The sequence below is a fragment of the Chiloscyllium plagiosum genome, chromosome 4 (assembly GCF_004010195.1).
Source record: "Chiloscyllium plagiosum isolate BGI_BamShark_2017 chromosome 4, ASM401019v2, whole genome shotgun sequence".
NCBI classification, from domain to species: domain Eukaryota; kingdom Metazoa; phylum Chordata; class Chondrichthyes; order Orectolobiformes; family Hemiscylliidae; genus Chiloscyllium; species Chiloscyllium plagiosum.
The window spans coordinates 111,128,275-111,149,222 of NC_057713.1; the positions used below are offsets into that span (position 1 = coordinate 111,128,275).

Here is a 20,948-nt window from a genome sequence, read left to right on the forward strand (position 1 = left end):
CTGTCCCACTGCCTGTTGTGATATTGCTGTGTGGTGCATGTAGTTGAATATATGATTAATATCCAGCTGAGGATGCAAATTGCTCGATATTCATCCTGATAGGAAGAAATGTAAACTAACATGTGAAGTTGTAGTAAGATCAGCAGTTAACACATGTATGAAGAGTTCTCCTGGAATCCTGTTATTTTTTAATTTAAAATACCCTTCACGTAGATTATTGATCATTGTCTCAGCGTCTGATACTGTGGTATGATGTAAAACACAGCATGGACTCATCAAGAACCAGCCTGATGTAATAACTGAAAAGGCTGAAAACACTCAGCATGTGTAATATCTAAATCTTTAAATTAAATAGTAATGGTGAGGGATCAGGCTTGGGAAGATTCTATAAATTAAGAAGTCGAGTCCAGGCAGCAAGGTAGCAATAGGGAAATGGTGATCACCGCATGATTGGAAGAGACACAAGAGTATCGGAAGCTGAGGGGTGACCTTATAGAGGTTTATAAAATCATGAGGAACATAGTTAGGGTGAATGGCCACAGACATTTCCCCAGAGTGGGGGAGTCCAAAACTAGAAGGCAAAGGTTTCAGGTGAGAGGCGAAAGATTTAAAAGGGATCTTTTTCATACAGAGGGTATGGAATGATCTGCCAGAGGAAGTGGTGGAGGCTGGTACAATTACAACATTTAAAAGACATCTGGATAGGTATATGAATAGGAAGGGTTTAGAGAATATGGGCCAAATGCTGGCAAATGGGACTAGATTTAGTTAGGATTTCTGATCGGCATGGATGATTTGGATTGAAGGGGCTGTTTCTGTGCTGTATGTCTCTATGACTAAGTGGACATTCTTACTTCTGACCTTATAATGGAAAAGAAGGTTTTGATGAAGCAAATGAAATTGGATGGGCAGTGATATCCTAGGACTGAGATTATTGGCCTCAAACAACAACAACAACAATATTACTTTGAGCCAGACATAACTCAAACCAGTAGAGAGTTCCATTCTGATTCACATTGACTCCAGTTTTGTTAAGATTCCTTGATACCACCCTCTGTCAATTGCTGCCTTGATGTCAATGGCAGTCACTTTCAGCTCACTTCTGTAGTTCTGCTCTTCCTTCCTTGATTCAACCAAGATCAAACCCAGCACCAAGCTCATCCTCTATGGTACAGCCAAGGTCCTCACCCTCCTGTATGCATCAGAAACATTTACCATGTCCAGCAGACCCCTCACACCTCTGAAGACTTATCACCAATGCTGCCTTGGCAAAATCCTGCAAATCTACTGCCAAATAGACATAGCAACATGAGTGTCATCTCCGAGACTGTTACCCCTGTCTTGAGGTACCAACTGCGATGGGTGGGCTACATTGTCCACATGTCTGACAGAAGACACATTCTACTTGGAGTTCTGTGATGGTAAGCAGTCAGTGAGAGGGCAGAGGAAATGCTACAAGGACATCCTGAAAGTCTCCCTAAACAAATTCTGATCAATTCATGCCTCTGCTGAATTCAGGATTGGACAGGATATTGAGAGCTGAGACCTAATGTTCTCACAGCCAAACAGAAATGTACTCTGCGCTGGCTTTACATGCCCATTTTATATCTGAGGCACACCACTTGGCCTGAGGAGCATCCACCCCTTGGTGCTGAGTAGAAAATCTTACAAGCTGCCTTCAAGCTGGGAACTGTTCTTTACCTGAGCAGAAAGGGTTGACAGACTGAATGAAAGAATACTCTCTTACCTGTACTGTCTCATTAGATTGTGTTTGGCCTGAGCAAAGGGGAAGTAAACTTTTTACATTAGTGTCAACATCAAATGGAATTTTCTAACTAAACAGCATTTTTAATTACCTCCTGTTTGTTGCCTGAAAACAAGCTGAAGTTTCAGGTGGGAGAACCTCTGACATGCTTGGTACAGCCTTTAGCAAGGCCTATAAATTGTGGAACATAATACCTTTCTGTTTTGGGTTTGAATATGCAAATTGAATGCTTGCATAGTTGTGAGACTGCATTTGCAGTTTGGGGACGTTAATATGTCACACAAACTAAGCCTATTTGTACCAAGCTGAGATCAGCCCTATCTGAGATTCTTCAAGAGACGATGGAAGGCTGCTCCAGAAAAGACCTTCCTGCCTTAATGAATTACAGTAGCTCATACTGCCCATTGATTGGCAGCCCCGAGACTACCTTCTCACTTTTGATCAATCCCAATTTACTGAGTAGCTGAGCATGAGTACTGATACATGTCCCAGCCTTCCACAACCAGTGAGTAACATGCGGCAAAGCTACAGCTTAGTCATCACATCATTTTGAAGGCCAAAATCTTGCAAGCGTATCCTGTTTTCTAATGCCAACTTCATGACATTAGCATAGCCATTCCACAATGTTTGTGCCTAATCGGGCAGAAATTGAAAACCCTCCTCCAATCCTGCAGGAATCTGGCTTGCCATATGCTGGGTGTGACTTCAAAGGATTAAAAGAAAGTTTAAAACCTCATTTACAGACACAATCCAGGTACCACTTTGGCCCGATGTCAGGGAGCACTATCTTAGTTGTATTTCTGAGTAAAAGTCAACCTCAGGTTGTGTCAAACCACTTATGAAGTAACCTTCATGACCATCTAAAACATGTGATAACACAGCATCCAACGTACAAAATCCCATCATTTATGTAATGCATGCTTTTGTAAACCCTACCTCCACCTCAGTGAAACTGGATGTTGCAAAATGGAGCAGGAATCAAGCTTCCTCTAGTTTCAGCTTGTTCATGACATTGTGTGGTATTCCTGTGGAACCATAAGGAGGAGTTTAAACTCCAATTCCACAGTATCACTTGAACTACCCCACCCAGAACATATCATCAAACCATGGGTGAGGCAAGCAGCCTAATTTACCAAAAGCTTTAAACACTGTCTGTGGTTTTAGGCTTCCCATTTGGAGCCTATGCTGTTTTAAATATAGGCCTTGGTGAATTTCTACACCCTGGCCTTGTAAACAGTTAAATTAATCTGAAAGTTGACGTGTAGCATTGTCCCACAAATATAATGATTGCAATTTGAGATTATCAGCATCACTGCCTACATGCAAGTAAATTAATGTTAAAGTTCTTTTCAAGTTAAAAAGGAAAAGGAAAATAACTCAAGCTCACTTTATAGCTTCTACAAGTACATAATCAGTAATTAAGTATTTAATCAATACGTGGAGACACCAACACAGAACGTCAAACCTTTCTTTTGTAAGTCTCCAAATCTACAGCAAGTGTACGAGCACAATAGGCTTTGAAAGGTAATAACAAAGAATGAGGATATTTAACCTTGATGGAATACATGAAAATGCAAATTGCTTTGGATCCTAGATTTGTTCTTATTTATCAAGTTTCCTTTTTCTCAGCAAGTTTCAAGAAATTTGTGGATATAAAGCAACTACAGTAATTCATGTTCCAATGGCATAGTTATTTCAAATAAGGACAGAATTTTGATACCGATGTATTTTTTGCATTTACGATTGGGATGGTTTAAACATTCTTCCTCTGTCTCTTACATGATTCTCCTACATGTAGGCTAAACATACGCTCAACAAGAAAAGCCATTTGGTGTATTTTACCAATTTAAGGACAAACCTCACCAGAAGGATGTTGTGAAACTTGAAAGGGTTCAGAAAAGATTTACAAGGATGTTGCCAGGCATGGAGGATTTGAGCTATTGAGAGAAGCTGAATAGGCTGGGGCTGTTTTCCCTGGAATGTCAGAGGCTGAGGGGTGACCTGAGAGAGGTTTATAAAGTAATGAGGGGCATGGATAGGGTAGACAAAGTCTTTTCCCTGGAGTGGGGGTGTCCAGAACTAGAGGGCATATGTTTAGGGTGAGAGGGGAAAGATATTCATGGAGAGGGTGGTGCGTTTATGGAATGAGCTGCCAGAGGAAGTTGTGGAGGCTGGTGTAGTTGCAACATTTCAAAGGCAGGGGATATGAATAGGAAAGGTTTAGAGGGATATGGGCCAAGTGCTAGGAAATGGGAGTAGATTAGATTGGAATATCTGGTCAGCATGAACGAGTTGGACTGAAGGGTCTGTTTCTGTGTTGTACATCTCTATGACTCTGTAACTGTCAAACTTGTTGAGTTCCCACATCTCTTGAGTCAGTTGGGTTGACAATGAAGTTCAGTATTGAGAAAGTACAACACTGTCAATGATACATTGAATATGACACTTTATCCTGTCATCTCTGTCAGATGATGCAACGTATCCTGTGACACTATTTTGAAAGAGAGTAGGGGATTTCTTCCTGATGCCCTAAAACTAATGTCCCAACTAACAGCTAAAAACCGATTGTAAGATCACTACCTTATTAATGTTTGCAGGAGCTTGCTGTACTCAAATTGGCTGTCACGTTTCTTATGTGACAAAAATAACTTCACTTCAAAAGTACCATATTGACGTTTGTGACGTGCTGGATTTGTGAAATGTGTTATAAAACCATGAAATGTCCATTCATCTTTAAACTCAGTTTTGGAATCACTTTTTATTTCCAGTGAGGAAAAGAGTAGAATGTCAGGATGTGACTGTGTGATGCTTCAGGCAGGCGGAAGTGGGTACTGCAGATGCTGGAGATTAGAGTCAAGATTAGAGTGTGCTGGAAAAGCACAACAGGTCAGTCAGCATCTGAGGAGCAGGAACATCGACGTTTTGGGCAAAAGCCCTTCATCAGGAATGAAGCCTGATGAAGGGCTTTTGCCCGAAACGTCGATTTTCCTGCTCCTCGGATGCTGCCTGACCTGCTGTGCTTTTGCAGCACCACTCTAATCTTGTGTGATGTTTCAGTAGATGCCAGCCCAACAGTGAAAATGCTGAATCGGTAATTTGGTGTCCAGTCAATGGCAAGTATTGTGCACCCGTTTGTCCTACAAGAATATTCAGTTATGCTTGTAATTAAGTAGCATATAGGTAAAAACAAGGACTGAAGATGCTGGAAACCAGAGTCTAGATTAGAATGGTGCTGGAAAAACACAGCAGGTCAGGCAGCATCCAAGGAGAAGGAAAATCAACGTTTCGGGCAAAAGCCCTTCATCAGGAATACAGGCAGGGTGCCTGCAGAGTGGAGAGGTAAATGAGAAGGGGGTGGGGGTACGTGAAGGAAGTTGGGTATCATTGTGTAAGATTTTGAATGAATGCCCCTTGTAATCAGGCAGCACTATACATAATCTTGGAAGTTTAGTGTTTGAGTTATTTTAACAGGGTGACAACTGAACTGATGGAACAGGCAACACATTGGCAACAGCACAACAACTTTAACATGCCAATTGCAGCGTGCTCTGAAGATAAGATTGGGCCACATAATCTTAGAGCACAGCTGGATGCTATTTGGCCATTATACATTTTTTAAAGAGCTGTAGAATGTTCCCCTGCACACTTCTGAATTTTTTCCCCATAGTCCAGCAAATATTTCCTTTTCCAGTATAATTTCACTTTCATTCTGAAAACTGTGATTGAATCTGTTTTTGGCAATGCATTCAGGTCATAACAACTCACTTGTAAAACTTCTCATTTCAGAGAAGTACAATAGGCAGGATAAACAAGAAAGAGACATTTGAGGATGGCTTGACGGCTCAGTGGTTAGCACTGCTGCCTCACAGACCAGGGATGCATGTTCGATTCTAGCCTTGGGTGACCGTCTGTGTGGAGTTTGCACATTCTATCTGTAGCTGTGTGGGCTTGCTCCAGTTGTCTCCCACAGTCCGAAGAGGTGTAGGCTAGATGGATTGGCTGTGCTAATTTGCTCATTGTATCCTGGGATGTACAGGCTAGATGGATTAGCCATGGCAAATGTATGATTACAGAGTCTGGGTAGTGGAATGAGCCAGGGTGGGATGCTCTTTGGAGGGTTGGTGTGGACTCAATGGACCAAATGTCCTGTTTCCACAGTGAAGGGATTCTTTGAATCTGGTCTTTGTTTCATTCAAGCCTCATCCCCCTTTTCCAGATGATAACTATGGTGTCTAATCATTTGCAATTGGGATCCAGACATGGTGGGGAAATTGGGTGAGGAGTGGGTGGAGTTGAAAGACTCCAACCACCCCTCACCCAATTTCCTCATGTCTAACAAGCAGTACTTGCATCATGGATTTAGCTCTTCAAACTTCCTTTCACCTTTTGGATTTTTCACCATGATTAAAGCCGAAGGCATGTAACCTCATGGCAATATTTAAATGACCAATCTGTATCCTGAGAGCAGTTTGATCATCTACCTGTTTCCAATCAAATTGGAACAAAGTCAGCTTAAGGCAGGTTGCATTCCTGTTTGAATTTTCAGCTTTTTAAGCTCACCCTCAAATGAAACCCACATGTTTTGGGAATTAAAGTTATTCCTTGTGATTCAATCCAAGATGCATCCATGCTGTGCTTGTAGAACATAGCCTTGAATGTATATGAGTGGATCTCCTCATTGACTCAAGTTATTCATTTGATCTATGACTTATCATTGAATTCCTCATCGTCACCACCCCACACCCCCACCCTCTGTCCATTTGGAAACCTGGAGCTTCAGAAAATCGATGCATGTTCCTCAATCTGTGGTTTCCTAATTTATCCCCACAAGAAGTAGGGCTCCGCATGAAGAGTTAAACTGGTCTGTCATCTGTACTTGGCTTGGGAGGGTTTAGAGATCATCTAAACAAAGTTAGCATATTTTTGCTCTATTTCATTTACAAGTTTAACCACTACTATAATCAAACTCATCTAATATAATTTATAAAGGAGGATTTTCCTTAAATCTTTTCCATTCACAACAAGAATTTTGTTTGCTGTGTGTTTTTATAAACTGTAATCGGAATGCCTGTAAACAAGAGCAAACTGTGAACTTTGTTCAAGTAAACTTGCTGACCTCAACTTTGGTTCAACAATGACTTTATGTGAAACACCATTGTATATGTAAGAATGGGAGTACCTCTAAATGTGACATTTGTACTTCAGCATTAATGAGTTGCCTTAAGAAGGATCTTGATAAAACTATTCTGTTCCTATTTCCCAACCCTTCACAGTGAAAACATTTTGAAATTACTTTAATGTTGCAAAGTGCTTTAGAGTTTGTGTTTATGGGACAAATTTAACATATCAAAGTGCCTACTCAAAAGAATAATCAAACAAACAATTAGCAGAGCTGCACAGTCATTCGAACATGTGAGCAAATTGATCATAGTGGTAACTTAGAGAAGGTCCTAAAGCAGAGAAGCGAGGTTGGAAGGTTTAGTGAGACAATTCCAACGTTTAGTTCCTAATCAGCTTGAGGAATGGCAGGCAAAGATATGACAAAGGGAATGATGGATGGCTAAAAGGCTTGAGTCAAAGGAGGCTTGCAAACCGAGAGCAAGTTGCAGAAATAGAAAGCGGTAGGAGCCATGAATGGATTTAACAAAAGGATGAGAATTTTATGATCTGATGCTGGCACAGATACTAATTAAATGCGAGTTCTTTATTTAATTAGTCATAAAGCTGAGTCCTGTGTAATAGATTGTAAGATGAGCACACACACACATACTCGCATTCACACACACACACATACTCGCATTCGCACACACTCACTTGCACTCGCATTCACACTCTTCCTCCCAGTTCAAAGATGGAAATAGGAGGATGAGGGTGGTGGAGCCCATTTATGGATTATTTGGCCACTGAGGGGAATGCTGAAATCACCCCCCATTCCATATCTAATTGTCCAATCCAAGCTCCTCTAGCTCTGATTAGGTGATTCTGTGAGAGTGATTTGTTTCCTTTCCGGGTTGATGGATCCTAAGATGGCTGGTCAATCCAATGTATAAATTGCAGACTCTGTCACATTTGGGAAAGGTGACCTTCGAAGGATCAGGCAGTTGGGTTGTTTTGGAGCATTTTTCCCATCCACAATACCTTAACTTCCCTTTCACAAGATCCCGCAGAAGTTGCTCAATATGTTCTATGCTGTCCTGAATGAACTTTTTCCAATTTGGATGGTCACAGGCGAGGACGTCTCATGGATTGGCATGGATAATTGGCCTCCTCAGGAATGGTGGGTGAACATCCCAAAAGTGGTTCCAGCGAGTGTCCAGCCATGACTGGAGTGCAAGTGGAGCATTTATTTTGGGAATCTGGTGTCAGTCATTCAACTAACTTGTCCTGCCTTCTGAAGCTGCTTTTGAGTGAGTAGCACCTCATTGCTGGGCAGTTTGACTTGAGAAAGGACGATGCTGCTTGGACAGTCTTTGGACTGTCAGAAGAGACTGGAACACCCGATGGGAACCCAGACAGACCCGGGAGAATATGCAGGCTCCACACAGACGGTCGCCCAAGACTGGATTCAAAACTGGGTCCCTTGCACTGTGAGACAGCAGTGCCAACCACTGAGCCACTGTGCTATCTCAAAGGGTGTCCAAGTGTCCAGAGCATATGGTTCACTGGGATCATTCTACCCATTAAACCATGATCTTAGTCTTGCATTTGAGGTCCTCTATCTCAAAAGGTCTTTTTCTTAGTTGCCTAAAGGCTTAATATGCACATTAGAGGTGAGAATGAATCTTGTGAATGTCTGCCTTTGTCAACTGGAAGTTCCCAAGATATGGTGCAGAATTATCTGATGTGGGCACTCCCACTGATTAAGACAGCCATACAGGCACTTCAGGCTTTGACAGGCATTCATAGGTTGGATGCAAGGTTTCCTCCTGCCTTTCCCCAACCCCCAGTCCCTCACTCAGTGGCTAGTTGCTTAGCAAGTCCCGTCAGTACCACTAGAAGTGGTGACAACTTTGGGAACCACAAGCAGTTCCAGGAGTCAAAGGGCAAGAGTCAGGATATGGGTAATGGAAAAGAAATGTCATGGTGGGAACTGGAGTGATACCTTGGGTTATAGGAAGCTGACCTAAGTGGAGTTAATTGGCCATGGATAGGGTATAGGAGTGGCCTGATCTGGCTTGGGCCTCCCACTCTGCAGCATAAAACTATGGGCAGCTTAGGGGTTAGAAAAAAGGTGGTGAGAAATTCATCTGGGGGATTTCATGGCTTTCTTCACTACCACCTGCAAATCTACCAGTGGAGGCCTGGCAAACTCTGCCCATGGGATATAGTACACATTTTCTAGATCTCACTGTTGGCCTTACTCATTGCGGGAGGTATTGTGCTGTGGGAGCTGCTTAGAAGAGGGGTTGTATGTCAGGGTGTTTAGTTATGTCCCTGACTTTGTCAACCATGAAGGCAAGTGGAATATCCTCCTCAAATTTTGCCGGCCCTCAGCAATATGTCACCATCTCCCCTTGCCCCACAATGACATGCAAGCTGTGATCCTCACCATTAGAGTCACCACAAAGCCTACCTCGGTGAAGACAAGGATGAAACAAGGCAGTCTGACTGCACCAATTTTCCTTTCTATCCTGCTTGTTGTAATATTGCAAATAACCTCCCGCAAAATCCTCACAGCCCTAGAGATAATCTGCAGAGCAAATGGAAAATTGTTCAGCCTACACCACTTCCAATCCAAAACTAAAGTCACACTTACCTCAGCCATTGAACTGCAGTGTACAGATGACACTAAGAGTAAGTGATAACATGATTGAAAAGTATAAGCTCTTGAGGGGTCTTGGCAGGAATGACATGAAGAAGTTGTTTTTTTCTTAAGGAAGACTGTAGAATTAGGAGTCACTGTTTAAAAACAGAGGTCACACAGTTAAGACAGAGATTAGGAGAATTATTTTCTCTGAGTCAGGTGCCTTTGCTCAAAAATGGTGGAAGCTGAGGTCTCTGAATATGTTAACGTAGCACTAGATAGATTCTTGTCAAGCAAAAGTATTGGGGGTAGGCAGAAATGTGGAGTTGAAGCTATAGATCAGCCATGATCTAATTAATTGGCAGGACAGATTTTAGGGAACAAAGAGCCTTCTTCTACCCCAATTCACTTATCCGTACATTTCGTTAGAAGCTGAATTCCATGTCATCATTGACTCCTTTTCTAAAGCATATGAGAAAATGAGTATTTCAGTCTGCACCAGGAATAGAATGTCACACAAAATCTACTCTTTGTGTGACAGACAATTTGCAACAACTTACTTCAAGCCAAAATGATTCTCATAGAACTAAGAGGTAGTGACAGAGCACTGGGGAGACTGAATCCAACAATCCAGTGATGCAGTGATCCAGACAAATGGAACCCAGCAAGGAGTGACAGTCAGTAATCCTTGCCCTCAAATGAACATTGTCTGCTCTCTCTTAGTACAGATTCTTACTGGGCCTTCTGCATCTCAGAATCAGATCTAATCGTTGTTACAGAAAGGAAGGAAAGAAGAAAGTGTTGTCTTTATATTGTGCCTTTCACAACTATGTCTACAAACCAAGTCACTTTTGAAGATGTCCGCCCACTGTTGTAATGTAGGAAAGATTACAGGCAATTTGTGCTCTGTAAAGTTGTAGAAGCAGCAGTAGTTATAATGATGAGATAATTGGTTTCAGATATTATTTGAGGAATAGATATTTGCCAGAGCAATAAATGGAATTCCCTTGACCTTTTCGACATTATCCTGCAGCATCCTCACGTCTACATGAGAGGGTAGTCTTACCTGTATGTATCATTTGAAAGACAACATTTCCTATCATGTGCTAGATTTGGCTTGGTAATTTCCACTGCCTTATATTAAATGTAATGTTCTGTAACTAGATCCTTTACAGTTTCCAGAGTTCTTGAAGCCTGATGAAACCACTGCCTGGTCTCTTAAGAGTTCAGCTGATTATTTTGGCATTGACTTGTGTTTAGTGCTTGGCACTGACAGTTTTGGTGTGCGCTGTTACTAGCTGCTTTGTTCTTTTTGCTGACTCTTTTTAAAAATTCATTCCTCGATATGTTGGTGTCACTGATAAGGTCAGCATGTATTCTCCAACCTAACTACACTCTGATAGAATAGAGGTAGATCTTCTTCTTAACACATTAGGGATCACATGGTATTCTCCCAATGCCTTTGAATGTTATCATGTGGTCTGAACATTGCTGGCATGAGAACCAGAAGCAAGTGACCCAAATGGACCCAAATGCATATGCACTCCAGCAACTGCATATGCTTTTGTGAGAAAAAAGTTACTCAGTTCTCTTGGTCGTCCAAGCCCATACCATTTATATGTGCTGAGTGAGCAGTCTGAGGTGATATGTCTAGTATTCTTCTGTATCTCAGTCTTTAAAATGACTGAGTTAGTATAGCCCAATAGGCCTCCAAGTAGTTCATCAAGAAGTCATGCATAATCATGGCCTGCTTATTCAGTGCTTACTGCAGCACTGTACAAGAGCCCACACAACAGACATTAACCTTTATAGGGGCTGGGCAATACCTCTTGGTATTCTCAGTATTTTCTGACTGCTAGGGTGGCATGGCAGCTCAGTGGTTAGCACTGCTGCCACACAGCGCCAAGGAGCTGGATTCAATTCTACCCTCAGGTGCCTGTCTGTGTGGAGTTTCCTCTGGTTTTCTCTCACAGTCCAAAGATGTGCAGGTTAGGTGGAGTTGCATGCTAAACTGTCCATAGAGTCCAGGGATGTGCTGGCTAGGTGAGTTAATTATGGGGGTGACAGGGTCTGGATGGGTGGCTCTTCAGAAGGTTGGTGTGGACTTGATGGGCCATGTGGCCTACTTCCACACTGTAGGGATTTCAGATTTTAGTATTTACTATTCTTTTTATTCCCTTTTTCTGATTTTGCTTTGGTGCTTGCTGCAGGCTTTTAGTTTACTTGCTTATATTCGCTATAGTTTTGGCATTAGCATTTTTAAAATTCTATCATGAGTTAGCCTTTGTTGCCTGTCTTTAATGTCCCTTGAGAAGTCTCTTGGTAGTGAACTACATTCTAAATGTGCTGCAATCCATGCTGGCTAGCGACATCTCCTTAGGAAGGGAGTTCCAGAATTTTGACCCAATGCTTGTGAAGGAACAGCAATATATTTCCAAGTCAGGATGTTGTGTGACTTGCATGTGGTGCAACGACTACCCCTGTCCTTCTCATGCAGCTATGACAGAGAGTTGTGGACAGGAAGAGATTTAAGAGTTGGTGGTGAATTGGGAGATGGCACAGGGCAGGGTGACGTTAGGCACATGGACACACAAGATGGCCACTGAGCCATAAGTTGGCCACTTCACACACAAGATGGCCGCTTGACCACAATATGGAGAGAGACCCCAGCAGACCAAACACAGACACTGCCTGGGGCCACCAAAATGCCAGCACAATGCACTCACAACCTAGTTGATTAGTTTAAGGCGGGTGGGGGAGAGAATAGTTGAAACTTTATTGCTGGAACAGCACAGCAGGTCAGGCAGCATCGAGGGAACAGGAGATTCGACGTTTCGGGCACAGGCCCTTCTTCCTGAAGAAGGGCCTGTGCCCGATACGTCGAATCTCCTGTTCCCTCGATGCTGCCTGACCTGCTGTGCTGTTCCAGCAATAAAGTTTCAACTTTGATCTCCAGCATCTGCAGACCTCACTTTCTCCTGGGGGAGAGAATACACATGAGTAGCATACACTGCCTGCCGAAGTGACTGGGTCCAGCCAACACCTTTGATAGAAATGTTAACAGTGTGATACCAACTCAATACAAAGTGTTAATAGCCAGGGCTGCAGTAATTGTCCTTCTCAGGAAGAGCGATTAGCACCCATTACTATAGCAATGGACTTCTATGCAGACATTGAAACTGACAATGTCTGCACTGAAACTGACAATGACTACACTGAAATTAACAGAGGCTGCACTGGAACCGACAATGACTGCACCGAAACGATCATAGATTCTGCAATGTTTACAACAAACAGACTATGTTACAGGGACAATAACCTCATCACTGACTTATATTACAAAATGTATAAAAGTGTCTTGACCTGTGCTCTGGGGAGAGAGAAGACTCGCAGCTGACCACTGAGCTGTTGGTGTCTTTCTCTCCCCGGAGCTCCGGTATTTCCTTGTACAATAAACTCTGCCGCTGAACCCCGACTCTGACTGGCCATAGTGGCGAGAGGTACAAAGCCTTGGGGAATTTGAAAATGATTGAGAATTTTAAAACCATGTTGTTTAACTGGGGACGAATGTAGGTCATCCAATATATAGTGTGACTTGTGTGTTGGGACACGGCAGCAGAAATTTGGATGACCTTAAGTTTGGAAAGGGTGGAATGTGGGTGATCAGCCAAGGGTGCAATGGAATAGTCAAGAGTAGAGGTAACAAAGGTACAAATTAGTTTATGTAGTTATTTGGCATAAGTACCTGTCTAAATTAATGTGGATGCATGTTTCTCCATGACCTATGTATACTATTTACTACTTGGCTTTGGCTTCAACTAGTTGGTTTTGGTAAAAAGGATGTTGATGGATCATCTCCAATGTGCTAGTTTAACCTTGGGCGAACTGAAGAAGAGAGTATTTGAGGACCAGAATTTCAAACTAAGCTCATGGTTTATCAGGCATAAGTGATCCCTGCACTCTAATATGCATTGAAGACTCAGACACATACAACAGGCTGGAGAGTTATAACCTGAGGGGTGCCTTCTCTCAGATTCAGTGGCAAGAAATATGGTCCAACAGTAACTTTCTCTCCCAAGCCAATGTTCCAACTTCGAGGCTAAACAAGCTCCACTGCATCAGTTGTTCTTGTACCAGAAACTGGACTCCCCAGGAAACTGCACTACTTGGAAATTAGTCACAGCAGGAGATTCCCAGGACAGCAGGAATGCTTCAAGGATGTCCTCAATGCATCCCTGAAGAGGTGAAAATACTCTGCTGGCTCATGGGAGTCCATAGACTTGTGACCAATCAAAGTGGAAGAGGTTCATTTGGGATGGTACTGAACACATTGAGTTATTTTGGGAACAATCAGAGGCAGAGGTGAAGTTGAGGCCAGAGAAAATTCAGAAACCTCCAAGCCACCCACTTACCCAATCCTCCAAGCCACCACCTGCCCTGGATGTGACAGAGTGGGTAGATTGCATGTAGGGTTTAGCAGCCATCTTGAAACGCAGCAAATCAGAGCTGAAGTAAGGCACCCTTCATCCAGAGGAACTGACAAAGAAGACAGTTTAAAAAAAGAATTGTGAATGCTGGAAATCAGAACCAAAAACAGGAGTTGCTGGAAAAACTCAGCCGGTCTGACAGCATCTGTGGAGAGAAAGCAGAGTTAGCATTTTGGGTCGGTGATCCTTCCTCAGAACAGAGGACAGAGTTCTGACGGAGGGTCACTGGACACGTAAGTTGACTGTGATTTCTCTGCACAGAAGCTGCAAGACCTGCTGAGCTTTTCCAGCAACTTCTGTTTGTGTTTCTGATTTACAGCATCCACAGTTCTCTCGGTTTTTAAGCAGAGTTATTGATTCAGGTCCGGTGGTCCTTCTTCAGGAAAGTCGGAAGTACTTTTGTTTCATATTGAAACGAGGTGTATTTAATGTTTGCAACCCGTGTTTAATGCTGGTTGCCGGTTCGCGGGGGATGGGTATTTCTGGTGAGATTTACTGCTAACGATGTTTGGTGTTTGCAGTTTGGGTTTGATGATAGTTGGTCACTTTTACTGCTTGCTAGTTTTCTCCTAAGCATGTTTCTGGTTAGTTTTAGTGCTAACTGTGTTTATAGCCTGGGTTTGATGCCAGTTGGTTAGTATCGAGTCTTGCAGCGTTGACAGTGAAGCGGTTGCCCCCTCCAGTTAAGGAAAGATGCTTGGTCTGGTGCCGGCAGCTCCCATGCTCTGGTTACTCTCTGACTGAATGAGAAGGGTCAGGGCTGGGAGGAGGGATTTTCCGTGCCGGGAGGTGGGGAAAGAGGGAGGTCCGGCTGGAGGGGGGGTCCAGCCTGGGGCCGTCAGACGGCTGTCTGTATCTCTCCTTAGAGAGAGAGAGAGAGAGGGCTCGGATTACACTGTGCGAGTTAGAAAGGAGAGAGTCTCAGTCGCAGGCTTTTGTCACTTACTGGCGGCTGAAGCGGGCTCCTTCATTTTCATCGATGTGGCCATAACTGGGTCATTCTCCTCACATTAGACATGGACTACAGGTAAAGGAGTGTACCCACCACACCCTCTCCCCCCTAGCCTCTGTTTATTGTTTAGTACTTGCTTTTTGCTAACTTGCTGTATGGTTCCTCCTCCCTTCTCTCTCTCTTTCCGTGCGTGTGTGGCAGGTTCTGCAAGACCACCCTGACCCAGATGTTCCTTTTCCTCTGGTGTTGCAGAATGACCAACGCCGCCCAGGTTCTGGAAGGTAAGGACCAGCAGGAGGGAGAGGAGTGGGGAGTCAGGGGCAAGTTGTAACAGCAGTGTGCATCTTAATTCCTTTTTTTAAATTTCTTGTCTCATGGAACAGAAATTCACTTTATTATATTTGGGAAACGCTAAGCGTTCAGTCTATACTGTGACTAAAATCCAGTAATACAAAATAAAAGCGTTTCAGTTTGGAAATGTTTTAACCTTTCCATGTTCTCATTCGTTTTTGCCTTGTATCTCATCAATACTTTGTTTAACCAGCTTCCCAAAAGCAAACTGAGCTGGTATGGTAAAAAGGAGTGTTTGTACTTTAGGGAATGAGGATTGGATGAGGACATGGAAAGGATTTCCTAATTCAAAAGCTTCTGTGATTTCTGTGGCACAGGCTGCAGAACTGTGTGGTAGCAACTCAAGTTTGCAAGTGGCTTGCTTTAACTATTTAGCTGAATTGGCAGGTCACTGATATGTGTTAGCTCACCTCAGGCTGCCAGTACTCACCACACAGCCATGAAGAGGTGCTTTGGGAGAGACATTTGCAAATATATTGTTACAACACAGATGCCGGCTTTAAACAGAACTGGGATTTTATTTAAATAGCTTTACAAATTAATGAATTCTTGCACATCTTCCTGGTTTCTGTTTTAATAGGAAAAAGTTAATGTTCTTCCTGGTCCTCAGTCAACGTGAAGGTGAATTTATATTTACACTAATGAAACAATGTTGCATTGTGAATTAGGTCAGTCCGTATGCTCTGAATTTATGTTTTAAGCTGGATATGCTAAATGTTCCAGGAGTATAATGTGACGTTCCTTTATTTTTACTGGAATTTAGAGTGCTACCCACATGCGCAGGTGAATCACTGTGTTTATTCATCAGCCTGAGAAACAATGGGAGAGTCTATTTCGCCAATGAATTGATTAATGATCACATTGCCTGTGTTTTTGCCCCCAGGAAGTGAAATGGGATTTCTGATTTTAGCTCCATACAGACACTGTGCCCATTCTGTTTGTTTTCTCCCAGGAATATCACGGGATATTCTTCATTTCAGCCTGCTCCCTTGCAACTGAACCTGAGTTTCAACTCCCATGGTATCTCACCTAATCCTGAATTGAGTTCTCAGAAAGATATTTTGGCCCCAATGCCAATACCTCATTCCTTGCCTTTACATCCACATCCCCACCTATCTCCACTGGATTGCACGGTAGCTCAGTGTTAGCACTGCTGCCTCACAGCACAAGGAACCTGAGCTTGATTCCAGCCTTGGGCAACTGTCTGTGTGAAGTTTGTACATTCTCCGTGTGTTTGGGTGGGTTTCGTCTGGGTGCACAGTCCAAACATGTGCAGGTTAGATGTTAAATTGCCCAAAGTGTCCAGGGAAATAGGAAGGGTTTGGAGGGATATGGGCCAGGTGCTGGCAGGTGGGACTAGATTGGGTTGGGATATCTGGTCAGCATGGATGGGTTGGACTGAAGCGTCTGTTTCCATGCTGTTCATCTCTAGGACTCTCTAACTCTATGTGAAGGCTAGGTGGATTAGCCATGGGAAACATGGGATTACAGGGATGGGGCAGGTCTGGGTGGGATGCTGTTTGGAGCGTCAGTGTAGACTTGTTGGGTCAAGTGGCCTGCTTCCACACTGTAGGGAATTCTAGAAGTTCTAAATCCCCTGTGCACTGTCTCTACATTAGCTCAAAAGGTGTCTCGAGCTGGGGCACAGTATCAAATTAGGGATCTTCCATTAAACACTGAGATTAATATTTGTTTCTTTCAGAAGGCCATTAGTTTGTGGAATTCTCTTCCCCAGACAGACTTGGATCTAGGTCTTTGAATATATTCAAAACAAAGATAGATTTTTGATTGATGGTGGGGGATGTGGTTATTGGGAACAGTCAGGAATGTAGAGTTGAGGCTGCAATCTGATCAATTTATCAAATGGCAGAGCAGTCTTGAGGGCAGAATACCTTACTCCTGCTCCTAATTCTGGTGCTCACAGCTCAACTTCACCAATGTTCTTTTCAATTCCACAAACAGAAACTCCAAATTAATTCACAGGTTTTGGTCCCACACTTCCGTCACATCAACCGTCGTTGCCCTCGTCTGTTTCAACTATATTGTGTTCACCTCCAAGTCAACCCATGGCCTCACCGCACCATAGTTCTTTAATTTTATCCAATCCTTCACCTTACATTTGCCTTCGCTCCTGTAAACAGTTTGTTGCAGTCGCTCTCCGACACCACCATAAGCTTGCAGTCTCAAGCATTTTTCCTCTGCCTTGCTACCTTTCTCCCACCTTAACGACTGACTTCTCTTTCAGTCATTTCCTTGTACCTCTCGACAATTCTGAGTGCAGATCAATGAATCCCTTCATCTTCAGTCCACTGGCAAAATGAAACAGCAGCAAGAGGTCTCAGAGAATTACATTGCATTTTGCATGAAAATCTCAATGAAGTTTACAATAGCTTTCAAAATGATGTTGATCCAAATAAAAAAAAGACCCACTATAACTTCAAATAAAATGGAAAATGGTATGAGTTATAGACAACAAAGTCAACTTGTTTTTCAATTGTGAAAATTCCTGTTGACTATGTTTGGAAGATTGTTCATTTTCCAGTTTGTTGAACTTCAAGAATTGACAATTGATGGAGAGAAGGGTTTAAAGAGTCATTGAACCCAGTTTCTAAAGTGGATGAATGTAAATAGTTTGCTCACAAACACCATCCTTTATCTAATCTCCTGAACTTGCCTGGCTGGTTGATAAAAAAAAGCATTTTAACTTCAGTGGTAAACTATCTGGATTAAAACACTTCTGGCGTTTTGTTCGCTGTCAGGATAAAAGGAAAGACCAAAATCACTGCCTTGGATTAGATTACCTTTAATGTGAGAAACAATGGCAGCTATAGCAATCCTGCAGTTCGACCTCTGCTCATTGCTGGGGGTTAGTGAGGATGCCAATGGTAAAGAGATGAAGAAAGCATGCAGACAGAAGGCTTTGGAATGTCACCCAGAACAAGAACCCAGATAATCCCAAGGCAGTGAAATTGTTCCATCAGTTATCCCAGGCTCTGGAAGGTCTGACAGATGCAGCTGCAAAGGCAGCCTATGATAAAATCAGAAAAGTGAAAAAGCGGGCAGCAGAGAGGAACCAGAAACTCGACTGCAAGAGAAATAAAGTGAAGCTTGACTTGGAGGCCCATGAAAGAGAAGCCCAGCTCAATGAAGCAGAGGAAATTAAGATTGCAAAGAATTTAGATGAAGTGATTGCCAGGCTAAGGGAAGAAGGCTCCATACATTTAGAGGAACAGCAGAGGCTGGTCAAAGAACAAATACTGCTGGAGAGAGAGTAGAGGCTGCAAGGATCTGATAGAGTCATAATGTCATAGAGATGTACAGCATGGAAACAGACCCTTCGGTCTAATCCGTCCAGGCCGACCAGATATCCCAACCCAATCTAGTCCCACCTGCCAGCACCCGGCCCATATCCCTCCAATCCTTTCCTATTCATATACCCATCCAAATGCCTCTTAAATGTTGCAATTTTACCAGCCTCCACCACTTCCTCTGGCAGCTCATTCCATACACGTACCACCTCTGTGTGAAAAAGTTGCCCCTTAGGTCTTTTTTATATCTTTCCCCTCTCACTCTAAACCTGTACCCTCTAGTTTTGGACTCCCCCACCCCAGGGAAGAGACTTTGTCTATTTATCCTATCCATGCCCCTCATGATTTTGTAAGCCTCTATAAGGTCACTCCTCAACCTCCGACAGTCCAGGGAAAACAGTCCCAGCCTATTCAGCCTCTCCCTATAGCTCAAATCCTCCAATCCTGGCACAAATCCTCCAATCCTGGCAACATCCTTGTAAATCTTTTCTGAACCCTTTCCAGTTTCACAACATATTTCCGATAGGAAGGAGACCAGAATTGCACACAATATTCCAACAGCGGCCTAACCAATGTCCTGTAGAGCCACAATATGACCACCCAACTCCTGTACTCAATACTCTGACTATTAAAAGTGATGTCCGAACTGATTCTGTAAACAACTCAACCCCTAAACGGAAACTGAAATGGAAGTGTAAGAGGGATGACGAATCAAATGATGGCTACTCTCATGAATACCTCCTATCAATTTTGAACAATTACGGTGAGGTTTTGAACTTGCTCATATCTAGAAAAAAAGAAAGGATCTGCTAATGTGGAATTCTCCTCAACCAAGACTGCTGAGCTTGCTTTTAAAAATGAGACAGGGCTAACAAGTAACCCACTGAAGATCTCCTGGTTGGAAGGATCACCCCCTCCAAATACAAGCAACCCTGCATCATCATCTTTGGAGACAGGTTCCTCTAATCTATTCCAGAATACAGCACGCACAGAACGAGATTATGGAAGTCCTGTGAGGATGAGGATGCGACTGGTAGCAGAATGACAGCAGCTCATCAAACTACTTCAAGAGGATGATTCTTAAACTTGGCATTGGCAAATGCTTCAGATTCCCTTCTGTTCACCCTTGAACCGAAATAAACTGCTCTTTATTTTTATTAATCGGCAAAAAAACCCGCTTCTCCTGCCATCTGGTTTTCAATGGAACTTGATGTAGTAAATGTTCTAAATATCCTGGAATTAATCAAGGAGGAATGACCTCATTTATGTTTTAACCTAAGACTGGTAGACTCCCAGCCACGATGATTTCACTTTGAATCATGATCGGGCTGTGTTTAAATGACAATGGACATGTGATCATAGAGGTGATTTCACTTTATATCACACAACTGTGTAAATGTAACCCAAATTCAAAGTCAGGATCTAAACTGCCACTTGTTTGAAACCCTTACGTTAGCAACCCAGTTCACTTTACTTTGGAGTTAATTCACCCTGAACAATCCAATTTACACCACATACATATTGCATTGATGCAATACCAAAAAAATTCTACACTCACGTTAAACCTGGAACCTTAATGAAGTGTCATTCTATATATGTGACGAGTTTAACTGTCCAGAGAGAGCACAGCTATGAAGGGAAAAGCTAAGACAGGAAAAGGTACCTTTATCTTCCTATAGACTCTGGTAACTTCACAATTACTGGGTTACAAAAATGAGAAAGACTTGCACTTATCTAGTTTCTTTCACAATCACGATGAAATACACAATTAATCCTGATTCGTAGGAAACTGGTTGGAGATCTTGCGACACAACGGGTAGACTTTGGGTTCAAGTGCAACTTCAGGGCTTGATTAACTAGGAAGATGTGTCCATTTTGCAACAAAACAGGTTAAGTTTTGATCTACAAACACATGTCAGTGGGAGGTAGTAATAGCAGCAAAGATTCCTGATCCATCCTGTGATGGAAAGAAATTGGAGGTGTAAGCAGTGAGCTGCAGTCGCAAAGCCACTCGCTCCAAATCCTCTGGTGGGGTTTCTCAACATCTAGCGTTTTTGGCTCATTTGGTAAAATAGGAAGCTCATTAACGAATCATTTAACATGCAATAACCTCTTCAATTGGCAACTCATCCCTGCCTAGTGAAAGACTTGCTGCTTGTCAAAATGATAATTGATGACTTGAGATGTTTCCAGTATTGAGAGAAATCTGGGCAGTTTCTCATCTGATGCTGTCACAAATCGTGACACGGTCATGTTATTTAGATCCCTATAAGATTCCGACCAAATTCATAGTTTTTCATTTTTCCATGTTATATTTATTTTGGAGGGCGTTTTATTACAT

At 42.7% G+C, this 20,948-nt stretch overlaps 1 protein-coding gene across 1 annotated transcript in view; it reads left to right on the forward strand.

Annotated features, from left to right (window-relative positions):
* Positions 1-14,849: 14,849 nt before the first annotated feature.
* LOC122549324 (collagen alpha-1(XV) chain-like) overlaps positions 14,850-20,948 on the forward strand; it is a 255,798-nt gene continuing 249,699 nt past the window's right edge. The window contains exons 1-2 of the mRNA XM_043688956.1: positions 14,850-15,023; positions 15,150-15,229. Of these exons, the coding sequence (XP_043544891.1) occupies positions 15,013-15,023; positions 15,150-15,229 (91 nt within the window). The 5' untranslated portion in view covers positions 14,850-15,012. The remainder of the gene's footprint in view (positions 15,024-15,149; positions 15,230-20,948) is intronic.